This window comes from Mauremys mutica, chromosome 10 (assembly GCF_020497125.1).
Source record: "Mauremys mutica isolate MM-2020 ecotype Southern chromosome 10, ASM2049712v1, whole genome shotgun sequence".
Classification (NCBI taxonomy): Eukaryota; Metazoa; Chordata; order Testudines; family Geoemydidae; genus Mauremys; species Mauremys mutica.
This window is the reverse complement of record NC_059081.1, coordinates 64,656,088-64,675,432: the sequence shown is the minus strand read 5'-3', so window position 1 is coordinate 64,675,432 and position 19,345 is coordinate 64,656,088. Positions and strand designations below refer to the sequence as shown.

At 45.1% G+C, this 19,345-nt stretch overlaps 1 protein-coding gene across 1 annotated transcript in view; it reads right to left on the bottom strand.

Moving 5' to 3' along the window:
* Positions 1 to 12,889: 12,889 nt before the first annotated feature.
* The window catches only part of CPS1 (carbamoyl-phosphate synthase 1), a 128,850-nt gene continuing 122,394 nt past the window's right edge, over positions 12,890 to 19,345 (bottom strand). Inside the window, exons 35-38 of the mRNA XM_045031898.1 lie at positions 17,132 to 17,191; positions 16,018 to 16,130; positions 15,124 to 15,253; positions 12,890 to 13,910 (exon numbers count right to left, since the gene is read on the bottom strand). Of these exons, the coding sequence (XP_044887833.1) occupies positions 13,812 to 13,910; positions 15,124 to 15,253; positions 16,018 to 16,130; positions 17,132 to 17,191 (402 nt within the window). The 3' untranslated portion in view covers positions 12,890 to 13,811. The remainder of the gene's footprint in view (positions 13,911 to 15,123; positions 15,254 to 16,017; positions 16,131 to 17,131; positions 17,192 to 19,345) is intronic.

Sequence of the window (19,345 nt, the reverse complement as noted above, 5' to 3'; positions counted from 1 at the left end):
GACTGCTGCCCAGAGCGTCAACAGAGTGGTGCACTGTGGGATAGCTCCCGGAGCCACTAAGTTCGATTTGCATCCACACCTAGCCTAATTCGAGCTAGCCATGTCGAATTTAGCGTTACTCCACCTGTCGGGGTGGAGTACCGAATTCGAACTAAAGAGCTCTCTAGTTCGAATTAAATGGCTTCCTGGTGTGGACGGTTGAGCGGTTAGTTCGAATTAACGCTGCTAAATTCGAATTAAAGTCCTAGTGTAGACCAGGCCTAAGACACAAGGTGGGTGAGGCAATATCTTTTATTGAACTAACTGCCTTTGTCTCTATTATCCTAGGACTGACATGACTACGACACTGCATACATGATTAATTGAGGTCTGCTGTTGGCCTCTAAGTGGAATTTTCCCAAATACTTAAAATGAAAGAGGGTGGAGGAGGAAACTTGTTTGGGAGGTGTCACGGGATCCACTCACCTTTGATGGCACCTCCTCTTGGCCCTCCTGGGGATAAGCTCCAGCCAGGCATTGCACTCTCCCCTGGCTGTCTCTCCCACACTGTCCTCTCATTCCGCAGACCCCTTTCGCTTGAGGAACCAGAGCTGCCTTTTCAGGAGTCAGCCCTCCAGCCAGGTCACTCCATGGTTTCCTCTTCCAGGGTAACATAACCAAGTCTTTCAGGACAAACCATCCCAGGCATCCACTGTCCTCTGCCTGGCCTGTACCATGTCCCTAGTAGCTAGTAGGGAAACCCAGGCCCACCCACTACCCTGGGGTCCAGTTCAGGGACCCTCAACCCAGCCGTTCTGAGCTTTACTCTCCCAGCCCTCACTACCCCTTCCCTGGACCACTTCCTGTTCTTCTGGTTCCTCCTCCTTCTCTGAGTGTACCAGGCCAACTGCCTCTTCCCAGGCAGTGGCTGCAGCCTTTCCCAGCAGCACCTATCTGTTGACAGTTTCCTGGCTTTCCAGAACCCTCCTGCTCAGCTGAACCTGCTTTCAATCAATTCCCTGCTCGCCCTACAGGTGCAGCCTATGGAGTTAATTGGCCCTCAGAGCCATCTTAACTCCTTCCAATCTTGTTAGAGGTGGACATCCCACCACAGAAGGCAAATGGAAGAAGGATAGATGTGATTGCTCCAAGTTAGTGAAGAGACAAATGATTTTGTGAGACTATATATGCATCCGACGAAGTGGGCATTCACCCACGAAAGCTCATGCTTCAATACGTCTGTTAGTCTATAAGGTGCCACAGGACTCTTTGCTGTCTTTATGGAATGTTTTCCCTGTTTTATGACCAGCCCTAATACAGACTCAGGGCTCTGAGGCTAAAGGGAGAGCCATTTGCATGTGGGGAATGGCCTCCACAGTAACAGATACAGAAAAGGGCTACTAGGCTGACGAGAGGAATGGAGAGCCTACCCTATGAGGAAAGACTAAAGGAGCTTGACTTCTTGTAGCCTTGCAAAATGAAGGCTGAGGGGGGGATCTGAGGGCTCTCTAGAAACAGAGCCAGGTCTGTGAGGGGTAAACTCCCAGGAAGGAGAAGAACTATTTAAGCTCAAGGGCAATGTTGGCACAAGAACAAATTGGTATAAACTGGCCATGAATAAGTTTAGCCTGGAAATCAGAAGATTTCTAGCCATCAGAACAGCGATGCTCTGGAACAGCCTTCCAGTAGGAATAGTGGGGGCAAGAAACCTAAACGGTTTCAACATAGAGCTTGATAAATTAGTGGGATTATAGGATGGGGTTGGCTGAACTAGCAGGGGACTGGACTCTGTGACCCAGGAGGTCCCTTCCAGTTCAGTATTTCTGTGTTCCCACCACATTTTTAGCTTCCTGCTAGGGTCATTTTTCTGGGCCTGCTCATTATGGGTCTGTGTCCGACTCCACATCAGGTAGCTGGACTGTGGCAGGTTGAGAGGGATGTTGAAGCAAACATGTCAGTTGGAGGCAGTGGGGAAAGCATTGAAGGCATAAATCAGGGTAAAATATTTAAGGAGATAAGTAGTGGCAGCTTGGGATCAGGGTGGGAGTGGAAGAAATGTTGGTGATGTAACCATGAGGGAGCAGAGGCTAACCAGAGATTGGCCCCTGTGTCACAACAAGTCATACTAGTATTGTGTTTAGTGAGTTGCCAAAGACTAAAGCCACTAATGAAAGTGTAGGCAAGATGAGCCTCTGGAACGCAAAGGTTCCCAAAGGGGTGAAGGGAGGAAGTTAGTAGTTGGCGTTTGGTTTGGGGTATTGGAATGATAGGAGCCAGTCTCAAATCTCAACTCTGGCTCCAGGTTTGGCTTTTGAATCCTCCCCCTTCACACACCCTGTCTAGGGCCATTTTGGCCTGTCTAGCTCTTGCCAATGTCAGTCTCAAGCTTGAAAGGCGGGGGAGGAAGCACTATAGTGACACTCCTGTAATGGCAGGGGAGAATCGGCAATCGTGGCAGTGATGGAAAATCATAGAATCTCAGGGTTGGAAGGGACCTCAGGAGGTCATCTAGTCCAACCCCCTGCTCAAAGCAGGACCAAACCCAACTAAGTCATCCCAGCCAGGGCTTTGTCAAGCCTGACCTTAAAAACCTCTAAGGAAGGAGATTCCACCACCTCCCTAGGTAACCCATTCCAGTTCTTCACCACCCTACTAGTGAAAAAGTTTTTCCTAATGTCCAACCTAAACCTCCCCCTCTGCAACTTGAGACCATTACTCCTTGTTCTGTCATCTTCTACCACTGAGAACAGTCTAGATCCATCCTCTTTGGAAACCCCTTTCAGGTAGTTGAAAGCAGCTATCAAATCCCCCCTCATTCTTCTCTTCTGCAGGCTAAACAATCCCAGTTCCCTCAGCCTCTCCTCATAAGTCATGTGCTCCAGCCCCCTAATCATTTTTGTTGCCCTCCGCTGGACTCTCTCCAATTTATCCACATCCTTCTTGTAGTGTGGGGCCCAAAACTGGACACAGTACTCCAAATGAGGCCTCACCAGTGCTGAGTAGAGGGGAATGATCACATCCCTCGATCTGCTGGAAATGCCCCTACTTATACAACCCAAAATGCCATTAGCCTTCTTGGCAACAAGGGCACACTGTTGACTCATATTCAGCTTTTCGTCCACCGTAACCCCTAGGTCCTTTTCTGCAGAACTGCTGCCCAGCCATTCGGTCCCTAGTCTGTAGCAGTGCATAGGATTCTTCCGTCCTAAGTGCAGGACTCTGCACTTGTCCTTGTTGAACCTCATCAGGTTTCTTTTGGCCCAATCCTCTAATTTGTCTAGGTCCCTCTGTATCCTATCCCTACCCTCCAGCGTATCAACCACTCCTCCCAGTTTAGTGTCATCTGCAAACTTGTACTGCATATTCTACTTCCCCTTGCTCCCGTTCGTCAGGGCCAGACCCGCTACCACCAGCTGCTGGCCTGCTCCTTGGCTGACTCCGCTGCTATCAACCAGTGAGCCCAGCTACTCTGCCCTGGAACTGACTGAGTGGCCACAGCCCCTGGCTGGCTGCTGCTTTAGCAGCCCTGCTTATAAGCCCAGCTGTAGGGGCCGATCAACCCATACTACACATTCAGCTGCACTTTCCTTTCCTTTGTTCCAGTCCCTGCTCCCCTCCAGCTTCAGACTTTGATTCCCTGCTCTGCCTCTTGCTTATGACTCGGGTTGACACTCTGGTTCTGGCTCTCCAATACTGATCCCTGGCTCTGCCTTACAACTCCAGGTCATCCTCCAGCTCTGGCAATTGGCTTCTATCCTTCTGGCTTGCTGGACCCTGCCCACGCTGGACCCAGCTCTAGCAGGCTGAACTCTCACATCCATCACTAGGCCTGACCACCCACTGCCTGGCTGGCTACACCATTGCCACTGGTGGCAGCTATCTGTGGTTACTTTGCACTGCAGCTCTCTAGCCATGGGAGCACATGGCCCTAAGTGAATGTAATTGGTAATGAACATGTTGTTTTAGTGTCTGCAGTGTTACAGATCAGGCAATGTTACCATTACAGTATATCCATAGGCGGTGAGTTATATGAGCCTGTGCTGCCCATGCTCCACCAATATTCAGGAAGGTGGGTCCAGCTTCACCAATGTTTGGGGCTCTGCTGCCGGCCAGGCCCCACTCCTGGGGACCCCGCTGCCCACCCCGCATCCATCCTCAGCTGTGGCACCCTTACCCCTGTCCATCTAGCCCCTCCCAGAGACATGGCCTTGCGCCCAGTCTGGGCACCACCAAAAATTATACAAACCTGGCACCCATGGGTATATCCATAGAAAACTCTTGCCTCTTGATACTGGGAGGGCACAATCTAAAGGGGAGGACATGTGACCACCTCCCCTCCTCAGCCCAGTGACACCCCCACCCCTGTACCCAGCCCGGGGCCACCATGTTCTTCCCACCCCACCAGAGTTACCTGCAGCGGGAGAGGAGCTCTGTCCTTCTCCTGCTCAGCCACTTGCCCTGGCGGCCAGGCCCAGGCAGGGAGCAGGACAGAGCCACTTCTCCTGCAGGCTGAAGCTGGCTGCTCCAGGTCGCTGCTCTATGAGGGGCAGCAGCTGCCTGAGAGCCCAGCTGCACAGAGCAGCAATCTGGAGCGGCTGGTATGAGAAGTGGCTGGTCCTACCCCCTCTACTCCATGCCTGGAACCAGATGCCAGGGACAGGGGCTGAGCATGCCAGGCAGCAGGTACAGTGGGAGAAGGACAGAGCCTCTCTTCCCCCTCCCCCAGGCCAAGTAAACCCACGTGTCCCCACTACACGTCACCTATGAGTATATCCTGTGGGTCGACTTTTCAGTCCTCTTACACATCCAAAATGATATTTCTGTCAAACATTGATCTAAAACATCTTTCTGTTTGAAGTCCAGAAAGGGAAAATCTGTTCAAATCCTGTCTATTAATTTTCCCCTATAGGATATTACCTCTTGATCCTTGTAAGTCTTTCTAACCCAAACCCCTATAGACAGTTCAGTAGCTGAACTGAATGATTCCAGGCATTCCTGCTGTAATTTATACATTTTAATTAAATTTAGTTGAGGTTCTCATGCACCCAAAATAATTCAGCTGGACTGGAAACTGTTCAGACAAATCTTCTCTGAATAGCCTGCTTATACAATAATATTTATAGCCACACTGAGAAATTCACTCCAACTTCCCAACTATGGAAAAGTTAATAGACAATGATCATTCTATTTTAAAGAAGAGTTATCTAATAAATTATACGTTAGTCCTAACAAAGCTATACAAAAGATGTGATTCTCTATACAATTCTGTAGGTTTTTAGAGCAATTTCTATAAAGCCTTAGTTAGTTTCTAAAGAAACCTAGTGTATAAAATTCCTAAGTGCCTTTTCCATAAGAGGTTACATCCTGTTTTCACAGAAAAGATTATTTGCATTACAGTAGTACCTCTGTTTCCTGCACAGATGAGCTTGCTACCTCCCTGGACCACTTCCTACCTGGCCCTGTCTTGGGTCTTTGCCTCTGCCTCTTCCCAGCCCCCCATGTTTCAGCTCTGCTTTCTCTAAGCCTCTTCCCTGCGCCCCCTGCAGAGATTCTCAGCACTGCCTGCCATCTGGCTGGTTCTCTGCTGCAGGGGAATTTACTCTCTGCCCCTAGCAGGGCAGTCCCTGACCCAACTGCTCCCCGAACCCCTGCTCCCCTCCACCAGCACAGAGAATCCTGGGTGCACTCACTTCCCCCAGAGTTCCTTCACCACTGCCTTGGGTTTCCTAAGGCAGCCCCACCTTCCTTCCAGGAGGCTCCATCTGCCAGCACTTCCAGTCCCACTTCCCACTCAGCAGCTTCTCTCCCTGAGTCAGGCACCAGAGATCTGCTCTCCTTCCTGGTCATCCCCCACCTGAGCCAGGTTCAGCCTTTTTAACTACTCCATCTTGGAGTGACACCTTCTACAGCTGTAGCAGGCCAGGGCTGATTGCACCCACAGCCTCTTCTTAACCCCTTCAGGCCCTGTGTGGCTTTCTGCATGGTTTGGTGGGCATCAAAGCCCAGGACTAATAGCACCACAAGGCCCTCGTAGAGGCATGCCCCATGCACAGTTCTTGTGTGTGGCATTTTAAACATCTAGTCCTTTTTGCTTTCTGTTTCCCTTTCACCATTTATATTTCTGGTGAAGCACTTGGAGAAGTCATTTTGTTTAGTTAATTCCTATCTGTTGAGGAAGATACATTAAATCAACACATGTCACTTTTTAGTAATTCCGTAGGGTGAACAGGCTTTGCGATAGATTTGCCTTGGCAGGCAACATAATGCTAAGGGATTGTGGTAAATGAATGAATTCTGCAAAAAAGCCATCTTCCTATTTAAAGGAGATAATAAGCACCAGAGCTAGCGTGGAGGCAATTAATCCTAATCACTTATAAGACAATAAAAATTTAATTATGGGTTCTTTGAAAACTAAAAACCCAACAATTATTGTTAATAGGCTTTTCTTGATCATAGACAGTGAGCAGAATTTGTTGAGGCTATTTTTCCTACAGTTAATTAAAAAAAAATCAGCTTTTAGTTAGGGATGCCTTGGTTGAACACAAGCTTACACTAATGCACGGAATGGGTCTACAGGCCTAAGGTTTGATCCTGTAGGACGGAAGTGCAGTTGGCAACTGAATTCTTGGACATGCCTTAGACTAACTGGCATTCTTCACTCTACAGAGGCCTCAGATCTTTATTATCTGTTCATGGAAGTAGTTTTCTCTCATCTCAGAACAGCTGGGCATTGCTACCCTCATTTCAGGTATGTTAATGCTGGAAAATGCAAACACTGCAAATCATTACTTTGAATTGTGTTTACTTTAAAGTTTTCTGCATGGTTTGGTGCTCATCAAAACCCAGGATTAATAGCAGCAGTAGCTAACACGCAGGCAGTGAATGGGTGCGTCTCCCTATTCAAATGACCATGGGCCCAATTTGTTGTTGCCTCTGCCTTGTGTAGTTATGCACACCAGTGAAAAGTGGGTGTAAAATGCAACCATTCTGATCTGGCAGAGTTTTCTCTCTACCTTGCCCAGGTGCTAATGATTGCACAAGGCCCAGGCAATGATGAACTGGGCCCCTTGTCACATTGCCTCAGGCTCTCTGCACACAGCCACTCCTGCCACCTAGCGCTGGGCAAATAAATGATTATTAGGTTCGGTGGCGGAACTGAAAAAAATGTTCACTTCAAGTCGACCGAAATGCCAACACAAAACGAAATCTTTTGTTTTGATTTTGAAGCTTTTATAAAGGTTTTAAAATTGTTTCTAAAATAAAATTAAATGAAATTCCAAAACAAAATGTCTTTCTGAAAGAAGGCAGCAAAACGTTTAGGTTCAGAAATGCTGAAACGAACCATTTCAACATCTGATTGTTTTTAGTAAAAAAAAAAAAACCCAAACAAAGGGAAAAAAACCCCCATCATTGAAATTGACCCAAATTGTTTCAATCAACCTGAATCTGCATTTTTCAGTGGAAAAAAAAAGTTTTGCACAAAAAGGTTTGCCTAGCTCCACTAGCAACCTTGATGCTTCTCTTGTCTGTTTCTCTGACAACCATCGATCAGGAATGAGGATTTGCCACAGGACCGGCCCCATCTCTGGGCAGAACACAGCTGAGCCGAAGCCAGATTGACCACTCTGCCTGATGGGCTGAGGTAATCAGCAAGTCTGCTCCTAAGCCCAACAGCAACACGTGATCTCTGGCTGCTCATCAGTTATGCCTGCAGCTGGGGTAACTCCTGTGGCTGTCTTGTTTGTACTCCTGAGTCTGATGCCTCACTTCTGCTCCAACTACTAAGCCTGAGCACCCACACCCCATTCATGACAACATCTCCAGGGTGATGTCTTCCACGCCATACCTGACACTCAAAGTCCTTCAGGGGCTGACCATTACTCTCACCACCATCCAAACCTTTCACAACACCCACCCCTGCTATGCTGCTACAAGCAATGAGTCAAAAACACCAATTTTAAAAACTGGCCCTACAACGCTCTGATCATGGATATGTTGTATCCCTCTCCCCACCCTTCATCTACTGTTGTGTGGATTTTTCCTTTGATCCAAAAAAAGACTGTCATCTCTTCCGGGCTGGTACTGTGCTACGTGTTGTGTGCCATGCCTACCCTGTTTTGGACACTAGTTTATTGGAAATAAATAATAACTATTATTAACCCCCACTGTTCTATTGCTGTATCCCAGATCTAAAACATGGTCCCTTCTGCACTCAATTGTGTGATGGTTTTGTAGCATGGACAGCTATCTATAATATGGAGATATACCTATCTCATAGAACTGGAAGGGACCCTGAAAGGTCATTGAGTCCAGCCCCCTGCCTTCACTAGCAGGACCAAGTACTGATTTTGCCCCAGGTGGCCCTTTCAAGGATTGAACTCACAACCATGGGTTTAGCAGGCCAATGTGCAAACCCCTGAGCTATCCCTCCCCTGAAGAACAAGGGTGAGACTATTGAACCTGGGGTAGGAGGGAGCTAGGTCAAGATTTGACAACCCCCTGCCCTGCTGACAACAACCGTGGGTAAATGTCTGTTGTTGTTAGCGTGATTTCAATGCAGGGAAGACCCAGTGAAATACAACCTCCGGTGTCCATGTGTTTGTGCACTCACTAAGCTGTCTGTAGACTAGATGTACAATGTTAAGTTGCCAAGACTTTCCTTTCATAGTCAGCCATTTGTGCCCACGTGCTAAATAGCGTGTGCGTTCTGAAGTCTTATGAGGGCCCTTTAACTGATACCTCATCACCTACATTCAAGAACTGATATACAGTAAGCACTTGGAATCTCGTCGGTAACAAGCAGAAACTCATCGTTTGGTGTGCAGTCTGTCACATCTGTGCATTCAAGGTTGGGAAAGATATTAGATTTGACCCGAAAACAGCTCAGATTTGAGCTCTGATCTTGACCAAGAGTTGAAGCTCATGCCAAAAGACAATTTGAAATATTATTGATATTTCCCATCTTCCACCACACTATTCCCTCTGATCCACCCCACAGGTCAGAGAAGATGGCAAGTAGTGCACTTCCTGGCACCTGATGTTCAGTCAGACCACCTGAGCAAGGAAGTTGCACCTATTCGACTTAATTCATATTTATCTGTCTCCAAGATGGAGAACACTAGAGAGCCATTTGACATTGCTGCCAGTAGGCAAGAGCTTAGCAGGATTCAGAAAATGATGGGCCACTTTATATGGACAACAAGAATAGCCAGAGCTATAATTAGTCGATGTTTTCTTAAAATGGGTGTGATTCTCCATTGCCTGCACTGTATGTAATAATTTACTCCAGTGCAAAGTGAGTGTTGAACTGGTGTAAAAGCAGAATGGTAGCACTGTACTCACTCTGTACTGGGTTAAATGTTAAGAGTTTTGGAAGGGATATAAACCTCCATGCTTCAGGACATAAACTGACCTCTGTTGGGGATCAGAAGGAAATTTTCCCTGGGGGTGAACTATCTCATACTGCCTACTGCAGAGTTTCTTTGCACCTTCCCCTAAAGCAGCAGATACTTGTTACTATTGTAAACAGGACACTGCATTAGGTAGACCACAGGTCTGATCCAGCCAGAAGGGTATTATATTCCCAAGAACAGCATAGTATCCCTTAGTGAATATTAATTTCTTAAGTGTATTTTAATGAATCTTGAACATAATTTGTATCAAACGCTTCTCTCTCTGTTTAATCTTTGCAAACTTCCCTAAATTAAACGAGTTCATCTAAACTGATATCATCATTCTGCAGCTTTCAATATATTTTAATTATGCGTTTGAATGAGAGTTTATCCCACCTAGTTAATGACAAAACATCATGTTCTCAATTTAATTAGAGCCCATTAGAAAGCTTCATATTCACATCCTCTTGAATGGTAAGATTGAAACAAATGTTACAATGTAACTGAATTATTCCCTATAAATTATATTATGCAGTGTTCTATATTTAAATGGGGACGGAGCAGAAACAGAGGCTCTGGGTACTGTTTGGCAGCAGATTTCAATGCCCTGCAAAAGGCTATAGCAGCATCCTTCATCTGCTTCACATGGCATGGTAGTGCCGCCTGTCCTTGCACAGCCAGCCAGAGCACTAATATGAAAGCTCCCCATGGCCCAGAGATGTTCTGATTCCAAGCTGGTGTTACGAATGCTTCCCCTGAAAAATGCCAAGGTCCACTCCTCATTCTACCATTGCAGCTCAGTGTCTGCTACATCCCAGCTCTCACTCATTGCTGTTTGCTTAAGATTGTTCTCTCAATAACCTTCTGTTATAAGGAGCGCTGCGTCAAGCACATCCTGAGACTTTCCAGTGTCTCTATTACAGAGCCTCACTGCTTCAGGATGCTGGTGGCTTAGCAGCCTGAATACGTCCGAGAAAATGTTCTCTATTTCTGCCGACGAGGTTCTCTCCTGTTTCCTCAGGACTCTTCACTCTGCTTCTTGTGCTGATCCAAAGCTCCATTTCATGTCATCTCTTTTCTTGTGCATCTGGGTGGTTTATTCCCTCCCCCTTCTCCTCCCCACCCCCGTCTGTTGTTTAATCAATGAAAAAGAATAAAGGGATCTGACAGTTCATAGAGCAGTAAATGGGCAGTTGCATCTCAGAAGAGTGTCACATTTTGGTTTTGTCAGTGTCAACGTTCCCAAGATCAATGAGGAAAAGCCATTGACACGTCAACAATAATTCATGACAGGAAAAGCGCGGGGGACAAAGGATACTAATTGTAGCATGGTTGTGTTTTTCCACATCTGCATTGATCCCAACAGCTGTAGCTACTTCAAGTCTTTTTTCCGCAGTGTTTGCACCCTTCATTGCACAAAAGAGAAGAGGAAGCTGGAAAATAAATACAATCAATTTTTTTTCGCTGAGCTCACAGGACGTGGTAGAGGAGGGAAGGGGGAGATTCTCATGCTCAATACCTGCTTCTTTTCTGGTCATGACAGAAGCCCTCCGTTGAGCCTGTATCATTCAGCGTGACAAAGCGAGAACTTACTGGGTTTTGTCCCCAGCAAAAACAAAGGAGGGGAGAAAAGGTGGTGGCGCGAGGCAGGAGTGCTTTTGCTGTCTGAAGGCCTTTGGAGCGGCATGTAATTAAATGGGCCTGATTGTATGTGGATCGGTGGCACCTGTGCCTGTGGGGTGTTTGGCAGCAGCAGCAAAATGGTAAGGCTGGTGTGTAATTACAGAGCACTTAGCATGCATTCAGCCCTGGTGTGTTCCTCTGCTAATTTCCACTTTCATTGTACAAGCGGCTATGGACACTGCAGAAGCTGCAGTTCAAGTACCTGCAGCTGGTGAGACAAATGAACGTGATGGCTACAAAGTTTGCTGAGGGCGGGAGCCCTGTTGAAGAAGAAAGTTAAGCTATTTCTCTCCGTGCTGCCTAAAGGATGAGATCTGAATGCCCGGTTACTTCTTTAAGTTTCCATTATCTAGACACTCATTAAACAGAGCCTTCATTATATCATCAGACTCCTTGCTTGCAGCTGACATGTCTCCAGTAGTCGATGGGGTCTCTGGTCCTTTTCTAGTATCATCTTCCGTGTTTTTAATATTTCTAGGTGGATGGGCTCTCGGTTCTCTCACTGCTCTTTCCCCCACTGCTGCCTTCTCTGTGATGTACAGAACTTTCCATTTCAAACATTTGGTAAATTGTTTCAATCAAGAATGACAGCTTCCCACTGGGGCTGAGGCCATCAAACCTTCTCACAAAAAGCTGAGTCCTTATTTAAAAAGTCTTTACCCAAGTCAAGTCATGCCTCACTCCACAATACCCCATTCGTTTCAAATGGGGCTAGTCACAGATGAAGGTACTACTCCATGCAAGTGAGAGTGGCGCCCACGTGTAGTATTTAAGAATGAATTGGCTGTGATATGCTGGGGGGGTTCGGGTGCATGGTGACAGAAGCAAAATAGAGACGGAAAGAAAGACTGCACGTGGAAATTTCCAGCCATTACATTGTTAATTGCCAGGGGGAGGGAATGAGACAGAACCAGTTGCTGGCTGGATTTTTGCCACTGAAAATGTGTAGGGTATATTTGGAAAGTGCTGCTCAGTTAACTACTATAATTCATCTCATTTCACCACTGAATGGGCGAACAGTCTGTTGCTCTGCGCATGTTTTGAGCAGAATTTAAAAAAGAAAAGGAAGAAAGAAGGAAAGGCATCACCATTCTGAAAAGTGCAAAAACTTCATACGATAAGAAGCAGGAAGGATTTTGTTCACCATAAAAGTTAGTATCTGAAAGAAATGCCAATGATAGGAACATAGCAGTTGCCGGCCGGGATCAGACCTTAGTCCATCCAGTCCAGTGTCCTGTCTCTGACAGTGGCCAACACCAAGTGCTTTGGAAGAATGTGCACGAAACCTCACAGTAGGTCAATGTCATATGATATGTCCCCAAGGTCTAATCCTAAACCCTAATAGTTAGAGACTGGCCTAAGCCCTGAAGCATGAGCATTAATAATTTGTTGGTATTAACTATATCAACTCTGGAGGTTTTTATTGTGCATGTAAGTGTCGAATGCCTCCTAAGGCTGGGCACTGCATGTATATGTTAAGAGAGAGCACAGTGTGTTACAAAAATAAGCGAGAGAGAGAGGGACAAAAAGTACTTAGATTATAAACTCTATGGTGCAGAGCCAATCTTTTTATTCTGTGTGTGTGGACTGTGCCTAGCACAACGGCCATTGCTCCTTGACTGGAGCCTGTAAACTGGAGCCTGCTGCAACAGAGACAACAAATATTGCATTAGCACAGTGGGATCTTGGGCCATGACTGGAGCGCCTCAGCGCTACTGAAATACAAAACAAATATACCCATCGGGATGGGATGGCATCCAGAAAGGCAACATTGGGTGAGAGGCAAAGAGAGAGTAATTTCATCAGAATGAGCTAAGAACTGCAACACTCAGATCTCATTTTGAAAGTATTCCAGTTTAATGTTCACAATTACAGTCCAAAATGTTTGCGAGCAGGGTGGCATTTTGGGAGTATCCTCCTTTGAAGCAATATATTAGATGGAGAAAGAACCCTGTGATGCGCTGGTAGCGGTCCAGGATTCGTATAATAAACCAAATTCAAAAACTAAGGACTGAACAGAATTCAGAAGTGATTCCAGCACAACCCCCCATCAAATCTGCAGACTGGAAAAGATGACACTCTGCCAGGATTAAAACAAACAAACAAAAAGTAGCTGCATGCCCAGCATTTGTTGTCGGAGAATAACAGTGAATTCTTGTGTTTTAACTTTAAAGAGCTCCTGTCACACTCAACGTATTCAGCTGCTCTGTACTATGGCAGGCAACTGCAATAGCATCAGGTTTGAGTATTATAAAGGAGAAAGTCACAAAGATGTTGATAGTCAACAATAGGGAACAGACAAAAACTATGTGACAGTTCCATGGGGTGGGGTGTAGCACTTGCCCCTGAGTGTGGCAGGGACTGTCTAAGGAGAACACAGAAAGAACCTTCAAGGAATTATTATAAAAAGACAGAGTTAACCACCGATGTGTAGGACCATATACTTTTTCTTCTGTCTCCTCCAGCATAGTAGGGTCTGGATCTACCAATCTACCGGGTAGTGAATATGAGCTTCAAACAGGGAAGGAATAGATAATGTTTTCCAACAAACATCTTGAGCGGGGAGGCTGACTGGGAATTGTTAGTATAGAGTTACTGTGTCTCCTCTGTAAGTTACAAAGATAAAAATGTCAGATCCTAGGAAACAAATGTAAATAACCAAATATGGGCTGGACAGATGGTCTCAGCAACCAGGATTGGGATTCCTCCTTTATCCTGGTGTGAGAAGACTTGGATTTCACGCTGGTGGCGCCTCTTCTATGGTGGATTGCTGGTATTTAATTTTCTGTAGTGGAAAAGACTCTTAGCGTCCACTTTCCCAGAGTATTTGATGGCTTCAGCAAAAAGCTTTGTCACCTGGAAATATAAAGTAGAGGAGACCGATCATTTTGCAGCCTTTTCCGGGGGGGGGGGGGGCGATTAATAAGACCAGTTCTACACTCTGATCCTGCCCACTGCTCCATGCCAAGTCACCCCAGGGCCCATCCTGAGCAACAGACAGCCAACCCTGCAAGCCTGTAAAGGCTTTTGGATCCTTGAGGAGGAAGGCTTGATATAAATGCAAGATATTATTTTCTCCTTCATCCCAGACTTTATAGAGAAAATAGGGTTATTTCCTCCCTTTAGGGATTAAAACTCTACTATAAAAGAGCTGAACACGATTTGGTGGCAGGTCGGTTACTGAATCATGAAGGGGGATCTTCTTTCTGGTTGGCAGTGAGTATTTTTCAGACAGGTAGAGAGTGCTCTGCTGCATCCCATGCAGGCTTGGCACCCTCATGTCTATGACGATGCAGCTTGGCATTGTGTTTGTTTTTTATTTGCTCAAATCATACCACAGGCGTCTGCACTCCAACCCCTAGCTCCAGGCCATGTCTTTTGGATCTGACCTTGCTCCCACTGAAGTCAACAGGAATTTGGTCACTGACTCCAATGGGAGTAGGATGGGCCCATAATGATTGTTATAGATATTTGCAGAGACGGTCTATGCTCTGCTGGGAAGCACAGTCCACTTGTCTCCTATCAGAGGTATGTTGGAATTAATAGATTTCAAACAGAAGGCCAGCGTCCCTACCTTTATCAATAGCTGAAATGTAGTTCGCCAGGAACGCCAGACAACTAACAGATGAGGCTTTGTTATCAATTAGGAAGCTACCCCAGTAAGTGTCAAATTCATTTGGACTGACATATTGCAATAGTACCAGATTTGCGTTGAGATTTTTAAAGAGGAGGCAACTTCTTGTTCGGAGCTTCGACAGCTACGATAGAAAGCTGCTACCAAGCATGTTTTACTGATGTTGTAATGAGCCTGTACTGGAGGATTTGCTCTAAAGATGGAATTGAGACATCAGTGGCCCTAAGCAGTGACATAGGATCTGGACTATGCATTTTTTTAAAATCTTGTTCTGCAGCACACAGTAAAGAAAATGTATTCAGGCAACCACTTTCCTGCAATTTCAGGTACATCACCATTTGTCGAACATTAACAGGGGTCTGGAAATATTGGATCTGAAGCTCAAAATGGCCCCAGCACTTTCGACACCAGAAGAAAGAACGGCGAAGGAGATACCTGGAAGTTAGTGAGAAGAGCAATCCCGCTGTCAACAGCCGTCCTGCGGATCACATAATTATCATGGACGAACTTGGTGTTGCTGTTGGGGAGGTTAATCACCAGGTCTATGTTCCCATCTTTTATCAATCTGAAAAGACAATACCGAGGACACTAAGGAATACTTTGCTTACTGAAGATCTTCAATGAATGTATGTGTGTTCAGCTGAATAGCACTGGCATTTTTAATTCACTTTAAAATGTAATTTTTATTGAATAGTACATTCTGAGGAAGGATGGGCTAGTGGGTAAGGCATTGCACAGGGACTCAGGAGCTCGGGGTTCACTTGCTGGATTTGCCTGTGTGACCCTGACATGGGGCTAAATTCAGCCTTCATGTAACTAGGTGCAACGCCATTAAGGCCCTGATTCTGGGAACTGCTGAGCACCTGCAATGCCCCTTCATGTTTGCAGGAGGTACTCAGCACCTCTAAAGGTTCAGATCCCAAATGTCCTAATTTAAAACTCCGACATACAGTGCTGCATATGCTAGAATTTAATCATATATTGGTGCCTTGTTGAGGTATGAACCTCAATGAGGCACAAGAAGCCTAGGAAAGACTTAGAGTAAAATTGCTCCAATACTATAAGAAATGGGTGCTATTAATTACACACTTCTTGATTAAACAGAGGTAAATTTCCTTCTCATAACAATTACAGGCAGATTTGAATACGTCTTTCCACAGCAGAACAGTGACCCATAAAGCCCTGGAAAGAAATCCTGGCCCTGAAGAAGTCAATGTGAGTTCTGCCACTGACTTCAGTGGGGCCAGGATTCTCCCTCCTCCTAACCCCCTCCAACTTCACTTTTGCCGAAGACTCCCATAGTCTCCACAAACTGGGCTAAGCTCTTACCTCCTGATTGCGGGGAGGTTGGTAGTGTGGCTTTCCTGGGATGGCCAGGCCACTGGAGTTGTAGGTACGCTGTTGGCATTGAGCCAGTTGGAAGTTGCTTCTGTGGCGTAAAGCTGCATTGAGAGAGAAAATATATTGTTGCCGACTTCATAACACAAATGCTTGTAATGTAACCATGCATTGTACTGCCTGGGTCTGATCAAACGAAATCAATAGAAAGACTCCTATAGATTTCAGTGGGCATTGGATTAGGCCCCATTTTGTGAGAGACCCACCTGCAGAAGCATAACTTTCCCATTGTTTATGTTATCAATGATCTTCTGACAGATGAGTGACAGTAAACAGCAGGCAATATTGCCAAAAACACTTAGGAGTCTAAGTACCATTGGCTTTCAACAGGACTTAGGTTCCTAAATCACTACCATGAATGGTGCCATATAGAAAACAGATCAATACATCTAATATTTACATCAATACCCTGTGGCTGCCTGCCAGTTCTCTTTAAGGGCTTTCTATTAAATATGGTCTAATGTTTTACAGTCATGATGTTAATATTCTCTAGTGATGACCCAGAAAACAGGTTCTACATTGGACACATACTTGCCTAATTAAAAGTGAATTGAAAAACAATACAAGTTTGTACACCCTTAGATGCACCTTTGTAATATATTAAAGGCCCCATACAGATTTTTCACCATAAAAGGGTGTTTTTTTCCTTCCTCTTTTTGTGTTTAAAAATATGACTTCCTGACTTGCTTCTTTTTCTTGGAGAACTCTGCAAGCCTCTGGAGGACCTGTAATGTGACATCACCGCTGCAGGCTGAAAATGGAGCTGCAGTTCTTCCAGCCTTGAAAGTAAAAACCCCTGGCTCTAGCAAATTAATCCTGTTTGTTCAGTTTAATAATTGTACAGTGTTTTAGTTGTGTAACTCTCATTGACTTTAACAGGAACAAGTCAGCTAAAAGTCCTTACTGTACTTTGAAAATGTAGGTGGTATGTGTCTCTTGTTTTCATTTGTCATCGTCTCAACTCAGAGGATCTCAAGAAGTCATTCTGCTGCCCCTTGACCAGATTTCACATCAAACCCCAGCTTTAAAACCCAAATCAACGTACCTTGAAACCTTCTTCATGCAGCTGCTCTGCTACACCAAGGAATTTGGGACGGAAGGAATGCTGAAAAAGAAATGTAAAAGAAAGGATCAAAGCTATGATCTAGCAACGGGGCACTTTCCCCTTCACTGGACATCATGGGGCTTTTTCAGAATATGTTACGAGGGAGATATATTTCTTTGTTTGGCCATGCGTGTGTGTCCATTTTTTCCCTCCTCGCTAGATGGCTTTCTGTGTCATTCTCCTTTATGAAGACACTTGAGGACATGTGCAATATTGTGACATTACAAATTAATGGTTTGGTATGAGACTGAAGCCCAAATCCCACTATCAGCCAAGATACCTCAATATGCTAACAACAATAGATCCCCCAGAGTGTTTTACTACAATTATTAAATGGCCCTGCAAAATAAATGTTGGGACAAACAGACTTTTATAACATACTTTACAAGTCTCCTCCTATGGTTTTAGCTGCTATTCTTTTTAAGGCTGCTCTGTAACATTTGGTTTCAGAGCCAGCCACAGCAGTGCCTGGTCTCAAACCCGGAAGAACTGTCAAGAAGTAGCTTCAAACGGGAAACACAGGCTTTGGGCTGCTTTTGGGTGCTGTGTTTGCAATTATACAAAAATATCCAGGGTGTGTGCACACTTTTCACATACACACTCCACCAACTTGCCTAAGGGATTTAGGCACCCAATTTCCATTCCAAACTAAGGAAGTTGCGGGTGTCCAGATCCCCCTGGCACCTTTGAAAGTCTCTCTCATGATGCATTTGCAAACCCAGCAACCATACAGAAGAAATGAAGATGTAACATCTTTTATACATGTGCGTTTGACTTTACGTTCATCGGGCATTTAGGGCAACAGGGAAATAACATTCTAGTAAGGACATATGCTGCCTCCGTACTTTGGGGGTTTAAGTAGTGCAGAGATCAAAAGCAATGTGTGACCTTTTCACTGTAAAGTCATCCTGAATCTCAGCTGTAACGTGACTCTGACCAGTAAAGAAGCAGGATTATGCAAAACATTTTCCACACTGGAACTGCTGATGCTCTAACCCTCGCAGAGGTCATGAAGGGCAGAGTAAGAATATTTTCTAAGAAAGAAAGTGAGTCAACAAGTCCTTTGAGCTCTACAGACCCTGGCAAGAACCTCATCATAAAGTCATTTCTGCTCTGTTCACTAACTGGAGAATACAAATATACAACGTGACGTGATTGGCAGCTTCCCAGCCACAGAACTGCTCTGCCTTCTGGTCAGAGGTGTTGGCTTTCACAACAATCTTATAAACTTCTATCAAACCTGTACTGAACACTTGTGACACATAAAACAGCCTCTCCACAAAAAGAAATTACATCTGTCAGCTTGCATCTGAGCAGCCCCAGATTTAAAAGCTGACTGAAAGTACCTGTGTAAGAAACCATGAGTAACTAAAGAACAAGCAGATTTAGTTACTGGAAGATATTTATTGCAGGAGGGGGAAGCTTATTTCTTTTCTTTAAAGGAAAAGTTTTATATCCTGTAATATCCTTCTTGCACTGCTGGGACATCTGGATGGTGGTAAAGGGCCAGATCTTCAACTGGTGTAAATCAGGGACTTCAATAGAGTTACCTCAGTTTACACCAACAGCTGGCTCAGTATGCAGCTACATAATCATGATTCTGATGCTTTGATCGGGAGCTTTGCACTTAAGGCCAGTGTGGGGCAGACAGCATTTTTTGCTCCTAAAGATCTAGGATGGTAGCTATGATATAGGGTTACACTGAAACTACAGGCTCAGAGAGTTGAGATTTAAAAATAAAACACTCCTTTAATGTTCTCAGCATTTCATGGCTATCAGCACAGATGTAAGACAGATGCAGTCCATCCTATAGGCATCACTGAATAGCCCAATCAGGAAGGAAAATGAAAAGAGCTTTTCAACTATTCTTGTATCAAATATTTAATGGCAAATATAGGGTTCTAACCACCCCCATGTTCCACAGCTTCACAAGATTCTCCATTATTAAAAAATAGAGCAGAGCCTCAGCTGCTGTGAATGGGAATAGCTCTATTTAATTTCAGTGGAGCTCTACTGATTTAGACCAGCTGAAGATCTGACCTGTAAAGTTCTGTGGAACACCAGATTACACTGTGTTCTACAACACAAATGATTATGATCTGTAACCTGACTTGGCTGACAACTCAACCTGCATTTTGTTGCAAGGAAAATGAG